The sequence below is a fragment of the Neoarius graeffei genome, chromosome 12 (genome assembly GCF_027579695.1).
Source record: "Neoarius graeffei isolate fNeoGra1 chromosome 12, fNeoGra1.pri, whole genome shotgun sequence".
NCBI classification, from domain to species: domain Eukaryota; kingdom Metazoa; phylum Chordata; class Actinopteri; order Siluriformes; family Ariidae; genus Neoarius; species Neoarius graeffei.
This window is the reverse complement of record NC_083580.1, coordinates 47,836,778-47,845,218: the sequence shown is the minus strand read 5'-3', so window position 1 is coordinate 47,845,218 and position 8,441 is coordinate 47,836,778. Positions and strand designations below refer to the sequence as shown.

The following is an 8,441-nucleotide window of genomic DNA, read 5'->3' as shown; positions in this document are numbered from 1 at the left end:
TCTACTTCTTTAGATAACTGCAGTGAACTTGCATGCCGATTTCCTTCAACCCTTCTCATCAGAAGACGCTCCTGTCGAGGTGTTAACTTCTGTGGACGACCTGGACATCTCTGTGAGATGGTTGCAGTTCAGGGGCGATTTCTCAGAGACAACAAGGGAAGCCGAGCTTCCCCTAAAATTCTCTCCCCAAACTGCGGCATCTATGACGTTGAATCCTCATTAAAACAATAACTTGCATAACATAATATATGCCCAAGATTGTATTTACGTTCATAACTATCCTGTAACTTATTTGAGTGATGTCTGACAAACTTGCAGTTCGCTACGAGAATCACCTTTGCTGCCAGGCTGTAACCAGCGTTGCCAGATACTGCTGACGTTTTCCAGCCAAAATATGTTCAAAACCCGCCAAAATGCACTTAAAACCGCCCAATCTGGCAACACTGGCTGTAACCTTTCTTATTTCAATGGGCTCTATGCACTGGCAGCCGGGTATCCGTTGCAGTCTATGAGACGGCTCTGAACAGCCAATTTCGGCTAGTTGTTATTGGTTAAAATCGACAAAATCGTCACTTCCAGGGAAGCCGGGCTTCTCTGGGACTAAACGAGACAGTGGGAGGGACAAGAAGCCGGGCTGATGAAGGATTATTGGAGGTAGTGTTGAAAGACATGAGGAGGGCGGGCTCTGTACTTCGGCGTCGGCGAGGAACACGGAAGCATGATCAGTCCCTAGCGGATGTCGAGAAAGTGTAGTCGTGTGCTAAAGTGCTGTCCGAATTTCTTTTCATATAAACGGTTCTTCTCATTGATGTCTCTGTACATTACTCTGTAAATAAATGTAAATATTACTCGTTGTGCTCCGTTAACTTTCATCCATTCTATCAGTTTGATCATTCGTGAATTCACTCGTTTATTTCATTTGTAGTTCAATCTGGTTGTAGGCTAGCTTGAGCCTTATTGGGATCTGCAGTGCTAGCTGCTAACAGAAATTGGTGAAGTCTCTGGAAAGCACAACCAGCTGGTATGACAGGGTCACAGACCATTTTCGGGAAAAGGAGCAGAGGGCAGAATTTGTGTATAAATAGTGTGCATCATATAATGTTCATGAATCTGAAGTGTGTATATTGTTCAGTAATGTTAAGAGAATGGTGGGCTCTGTGTTATAGGTTATACCTGGGTATAATATTCAAGGTTCTGTGTGTTGCATAGCCTACCTGGTTATGAATTTCCAGACTGTGTTGCAGAAGATGTTCAAGGATGTGTTGCACAGCTGGGTGTTGTGTTAAAGACTCTGTGTTGCATATCAGGGTATGATGTTCAAGGCTCTTCATTGAATAGCCAGTGATTTTTGGATGTTTGATATTTTTGATTAAGGATATGAGGCACTAGCCTGGCAAGCCAGACTATAACATGAAATGTACAAGCAAAAATACTTTCTGCCACTAGGTAGGGTTGTCTAGTTCACTATGCTAATGGGGCACACCTTTCTATGCTTTGATATCCGGCCTACAGGTTTTACGATGAATGTGTAAAATGGGCTTCCCCCGTTTTAAAAACCAGCAGCCGCCACTGTTGCAGTTCCATCTTTCTTAAATTTTTGTACCACTTTTGCTACAGTGTTCTGACTGATAAGTAAAGCTTTGCTGATCTTCTTGTAGCCTTCACCTTTGTGGTGGAAAGAAATTATTTTCTTTGGGGAATTCTGAAGAGACAAGTTGAGCATCACTCTCCATCCAGCATCCAGTCACTAAAAGAGGTCATTGTTGAAGAACGGAAAAAGATTGATGTTGCAAAATGTCGCCAACTTGTTCATTCCATGCCTAGAAGACTTGGTGCCGTCATTAAAAATCATGGAGGCCATACAAAGTACTAGATGTAGTAGTTTTTGTTGTGGGGTGTACTCATTTTTGCACCACCTAATTTGAGTAAAACTGAAAAAATGTGTAATCTAAGTTATATTATTAACCTTACTTTCACGTTATAAGTTAAACAGATGTTATATTAAACTTTGTCTTGTCAACATTTTGGAAATTGTTAGTGTTCATTGAGATATTGTTTAAAATGTTACTTTTCAAAGGGGGTGCACTCATTTACGCTCAGCACTGTGTGTGTCTTGCACCACTCTAATATACTTCTCATTCACTCCACTCTCTCATACAATACCATAAGGGTTGTTTTACAATCAGGGTACGCAAGCTAAAAATCACATTTAACACTTCTCATCTCATCTCATTATCTCTAGCCGCTTTATCCTGCTCTACAGGGTCGCAGGCAAGCTGGAGCCTATCCCAGCTGACTACGGGCGAAAGGCGGGGTACACCCTGGACAAGTCGCCAGGTCATCGCAGGGCTGACACATACACACAGACAACCATTCACACTCACATTCACACCTACGGTCAATTTAGAGTCACCAGTTAACCTAACCTGCATGTCTTTGGACTGTGGGGGAAACCGGAGCACCCGGAGGAAACCCACGCGGACACGGGGAGAACATGCAAACTCCGCACAGAAAGGCCCTCGCCGGCCCCGGGGCTCGAACCCGGACCTTCTTGCTGTGAGGCAACAGTGCTAACCACTACACCACCGTGCCGCCCAGACATTTAACACTTATTATCTTCAATATCAAAAGGCTTGACTAAATAAACTTGGTTGTTTATTGTAGCCCTGTGATAGCTCTATTTACCATGCAAAAAAAAATTTGGTGATAACGTTATTTTCGGGCGGCACGGTGGTGTAGTGGTTAGCGCTGTCGCCTCACAGCAAGAAGGTCCGGGTTTGAGCCCTGTGGCCGGCGAGGGCCTTTCTGTGTGGAGTTTGCATGTTCTCCCCGTGTCCGCGTGGGTTTCCTCCGGGTGCTCCGGTTTCCCCCACAGTCCAAAGACATGCAGGTTAGGTTAACTGGTGACTCTAAATTGACCGTAGGTGTGAATGTGAGTGTGAATGGTTGTCTGTGTCTATGTGTCAGCCCTGTGATGACCTGGCGACTTGTCCAGGGTGTACCCCGCCTTTCGCCCGTAGTCAGCTGGGATAGGCTCCAGCTTGCCTGCGACCCTGTAGAAGGATAAAGCGGCTAGAGATAATGAGATGAGACGTTATTTTTGGTGAATGTATGGCAATATATGTCATATTTAGCAAAATTACTCGTGTCATTTAGAAAAAGTGCTTTTTTGACCACAGGTAGCTCCAAAAGGGATGCACTTAAATCATTCTTCATACCATAAAACAAATATTTGGTTCCATATCATTGGAAACATAGTTAAGTTTTAATGTTGAATGCCAGTAAGTTTTCAGACTATTTTGATCAAATTAGTATGTAATTGTGTCAAAACAATGTCCTCTCCGAGACAGCTAATTTTTCAAGATAAAATAACATATCTAAAATGATTATTTTCATCCTAAAATGAGCCCTGTGATGACCTGGCGACTTGTCCAGGGTGTACCCCGCCTTTCACCCGTAGTCAGCTGGGATAGGCTCCAGCTTGCCTGCGACCCTGTAGAGCAGGACAAAGCGGCTAGAGATAATGAGATGAGATCCTAAAATGTGGTCAAGATATTGGGACATACATATTAGAGACAACTAACACAAAGCTTACAGCCTTATATTTAAAAGCACTATGGAAGTAGTGGATTCTGAATTGTCAAAAAAAAAGTCCTCTCCTGCCTCTTTTCCACCAAATCAGTTCCAGGGCTGGTTCGGGGCCAGTGCTGGTGCTGGTTCACAACTCGTTCAACTTGCGAGCCAGCTGAGAACCAGTTTGCTTTTCCATAGCTCGGGGTGCTAAGGGAAGCCACGTCATTACGTCGCTGTATACGTCAGTTACGTCGCTGTATACGTCAGTTACGTCGCTACATTTGCATAAACCTTGGCGCGAATATCGAAACAAAAACAACACAGAAGAAGCAGCAGCAGCAGCAGCAACAATAATAATAATAATAATAATAATGGCTGACTTCGCGTTTGTACAGCTGCTGCTTCTCGTTGCTTAAAAATGGCGATCTTTCGTGGTCTTGTTATTGTTGTCGGTCTTAACAACTCTGCCCCCCCCGCTGACGTAAGCGGTTCTTTCCTCTGGCCCAGCAGAGAGTTGGTGCTAGCCTGGAACCGGTTTTTCTGGCCCCAGAGCCAGTTCTTTGTCAGTGGAAACAGAAAACCCGGTTCCAAACTAAGCACTGGCCCCGAACCAGCCCTGGAACTGCTTTGGTGGAAAAGGGGCATCCGAGAATCACTTCATTTGTTTCTCCCATCTTACAGCAGATTACACAAAACTACCATACACACATGTCAAAAAATTACCTGAAATCTGTTCTTTAACTTGTCCTTCACTTAAAAATTGGTACAAGAACCAGTTTGAATCAATTTGAATTTTGGACCCCTGTGACACAAACTTTGTATCCCCCTTACGAAAATCTACCATGGTTTACTATGGTTTTACCATGGTTTTTATGTAGTAACCATGATTCTACCATGGTATCTCATGGTTATTCTAAGTACCATGAACCAACCATAGTATTACTATGGTTCATCCATGGTAGTAACCATGGATCTACTATGGTATTTCATGGTGATTCTAAGTACTATGAACCAACCATAGCATTACTGTGGTTTATCCATAGTACTGCAGTAGCTGTGGTAGCATCATAGTTGTATGTGTAATAGGTCATAGTAACTACAAAATTAGTTTAAAAAGGGATAGTATGGTTTTTAAAAGGATACACTAACTGTAGTATTACCATGCTTTCGTCCAACAGTCAATGCTGTAGAGAAGGATCTCGATTAACAGCCCAGATACATTAACATTTACTTAGAACCTAGAAATTTAAGTGAACATTGAGGTAAAATGGGGCGGCACGGTGGTGTAGTGGTTAGCGCTGTCGCCTCACAGCAAGAAGGTCCTGGGTTCGAGCCCCGTGGCCGGCGAGGGCCTTTCTGTGCGGAGTTTGCATGTTCTCCCCGTGGGTTTCCTCCGGGTGCTCCGGTTTCCCCCACAGTCCAAAGACATGCAGGTTAGGTTAACTGGTGACTCTAAATTGACCGTAGGTGTGAATGTGAGTGTGAATGGTTGTCTGTGTCTATGTGTCAGCCCTGTGATGACCTGGCGGCTTGTCCAGGGTGTACCCCGCCTTTCGCCCGTAGTCAGCTGGGATAGGCTCCAGCTTGCCTGCGACCCTGTAGAACAGGATAAAGCGGCTACAGATAATGAGATGAGGTAAAATGCACCATGGTTTTCATGGTTACCCAAAAAACCATGGTTAGTTTTCATAGTAAAACCATGGTTCATTTTTGTAAGGGTTGTAAAACAACCCATAACACATCATTTATTTCATGGAGACAAACCATAAAATAAAATAAAATTAAATTAAATAAAATTAAATTAAATTAAATAGCATAGCATAGCATGACAACCTGTTCCCCCCCGTAATTTGTCACTCTTCTGGAGTTATTATTACACAACACCGAGTGCAATTTGAAACCGGAAGTTGGCCCTGATACTTCCCGGAAGTTGGCGTCTGAGCTGCTTGTTTTTGTTGCTAGCAGAGGGATTGTGGTGAAAAATGGCGACGTCTCGTCGCGCGTCCCAGCAGCACCAGAACCTATCCTCGCCTCCGCGCATTGCTTCGAATTCTCTCACTCCGCCTGGGTCTCCTCCAAGCGCCGGCGTCTCGAACATCTCACCTCCGGCCGGAGGCGAACAGGACGGGGCTGGAGATGCGGACCCCGGCGCGGCCTCCTCCCCCGCTCCGCTCCGCAGCGCTAGCAGCACTAGCAGCAGCAGCAGCACCAGCACGAGCAGCGCGAGCTCCCCGAGCACTACTGGAGGCTCGAGCCCGGATTCAGGCAGCGCGAGCCCGGCCGGCGGCTGCGCGACTAGCGGCGCTTTCCGGGAGCTCTTCGAGGCCTGTCGGAACGGAGACGTGTCTCGGGTGAAACGGCTCGTGGATTCGGTGAACGTGAACTCTAAAGACATGGCCGGGCGCAAATCCACTCCACTCCACTTTGCTGCAGGTAAATGACGTTCCCCGGACTTTCCTCCTGCGAGCTACTCCGCAGCTAACGCTACACAACTCGAGCTAGCTGGTTAGCAGCCAAACAGCTGAGATTTACCTCAGCGGCCCATTTCAAAAGCAGCACTAGCAGACCAGCTACCTGTTTTCCTGCTACGCTCACTACACAAATAGCGTAGGTCGAATAATTGTCCTTAAACCAAGTTTTCAGGTCCAAATCTACGTTATTATTTTATAATTGTCGTCCTAGTCCAAGGGGCGTGGCCTCATTGAGGCAGCTGCCACCCTTGAAATAAGTCCTGCCACCCCAGCACTAACTTCTCTTCTCTTTGCTTCGCTCTGTGCAGCTCACAAATTATCAATCATATCCCTCTCATATTGCGCTTTGTCAACATTTTCACCAAACTGCAACAGCAATTTATGCTGACAACCCAGTCCTCGCAGATAGCGTCTGCGTAGCCCCCCCACCTTCGCAGACGCTCTGCGCGCACCTCCCAAAAATTGTGACCACCGCAGAAGCCTCGCAGACAAGAGGGCTCTGATTGGTCCACTCTACATCCGCTGTACACGCACTTCCGCTTCCCTACTTTCCCGGTTTGGTTTGTTTTCACGACTGACATTTTTAAAAACACGAGCGAAGATGGAGCAGCACGAAGAGCGGTTGATCGAGGAAGTGAGGAAGTACGTACATCTATACGACTCCAGTTCTAGTCATTATAAGTAACTGGAGGATAAACACTCCACTAACCACACCCACCAACTACTCCTAGCGATTTCGCGCCCCCTTGCGTTGTGGTGGTGAATAACATCGCGCACACCTATTACTCCCCGCTCAACGATAAATTACAACTGTCTGCGAAAAGCTATCTGCGAAAGCCTTGTCGCAAGAGCATGCAGAGGCCTTGAGTATGCACTGTCTTGTACCTCCCCAATGGCTGGGTAAGGGCCTCTGCATGCTCTTGCAACAAGGCTTTCACAGATAGCTTTTCGCAGACAGTTGTAATTTATCGTTGAGCGGGGAGTAATAGGCGTGCGCGATGTTATTCACCGCCACAACGCAAGGGGGCGCGAAATCGCTAGGAGTAGTTGGTGGGTGTGGTTAGTGGAGTGTTTATCCTCCGGTTACTTATAATGACTAGAACTGGAGTCGTATAGATGTACGTACTTCCTCGAGCAACCGCTCTTCGTGCTGCTCCATCTTCGCTCGTGTTTTTAAAAATGGCGGTCGTGAAAACAAACCAAACCGGGAAAGTAGGGAAGCGGAAGTGCGTGTACAGCGGATGTAGAGTGGACCAATCAGAGCCCTCTTGTCTGCGAGGCTGTCTGCGGTGGTCACAATTTTTGGGAGGTGCACGCAGAGTGTCTGCGAAGGAGGGGGCTACGCAGACAGCGTCTGCGACGCCATCTGCGAGGACTGGGTTGTCAGCATAAATTGGCCTTAATCCTGCCCACCCTTTGCCACCCCATATCTCAGTCTCTGCATTCAGATATTTTTATCTTTACGCCAAGGAGGTTATGTTTTCAGTCACGTTGGTTTGTCTGTTAGTAACGTTATGGAAAAAGTTATGAACGGATTGCTCTGAAATTTTTTTTTTCCCAGAGGTGTGACTGGGCACAAGTAACAATCCATTAAATTTTGGCGGTGATCCGGATCGCCATCTGGAACCCGGAATTTTTTAAAGGTTTCTTGTGCTTTTCTAGTTGAAATCATAGTTTTTACTCTTCCATAATAAAAATCCTGTCCTGAAGAACAGCAAAATTGTTTAAAACGTTTCAGTCGGGCTGTACTGATTATTCAGTGTAATTCAATCCATTTCATGGCGATATACAGGGCCTTTATTTTTAAATATGTTTCTGAGTGGATAGTATCTCCATCCTTGACTCTTGTATGCTGCATAAATGGGAATAAAATGTATATTTCACCATACGGACCGACCTTAAGCTGGTAAATAATATACTTTTTCTTTACCAAATTCTAATAGAAAACGAGAGCGCCCAAAAGGGAAAGCCGAGCCGCCATTTTGAATCCTCATTCATGGCTGTCATGCAAATGGCTTTCTCCTCGGTATACAAGTGCACTTCCATGGCAGGAAAAAAACTGGTTTGCTGCCTATGTAGTCCCCTATTTATACAAAATTGAGTCATTCAGGATTCAGCCATGTTTTTGCTCGGCGTTAGCAAGTTAGAGGTTTTTAGCTTTCTCCTGAAGTGTTTTCTTTAATTTTGTCTTCCTCAGGGTAGTAAAACTTGCTTTCGCTGTGAACACTGTCGTTATCGCTGTCCATGATATAAAATTAATGCTGTTATGCTGAGAAATGCTGGCAAAAATTTATCAGATTTTTGATAAAAATCTCTTATAAATCTTATAAAAAAACACAAATGTTGACAAAAATTGCTACTAGGTTTGTTGTGAACAAGCGAGTCGCCAGAGGTCCA

At 45.3% G+C, this 8,441-nt stretch overlaps 1 protein-coding gene across 2 annotated transcripts in view; it reads left to right on the top strand.

Annotated features, from left to right (window-relative positions):
• Positions 1-5,492: 5,492 nt before the first annotated feature.
• Positions 5,493-8,441, top strand: part of tnksa (tankyrase, TRF1-interacting ankyrin-related ADP-ribose polymerase a) — a 429,478-nt gene continuing 426,529 nt past the window's right edge. For both annotated transcript variants that reach the window (XM_060935943.1, XM_060935942.1), the window contains exon 1: positions 5,493-6,006. In XM_060935943.1, the coding sequence (XP_060791926.1) occupies positions 5,556-6,006 (451 nt within the window). In that variant the 5' untranslated portion in view covers positions 5,493-5,555. The remainder of the gene's footprint in view (positions 6,007-8,441) is intronic.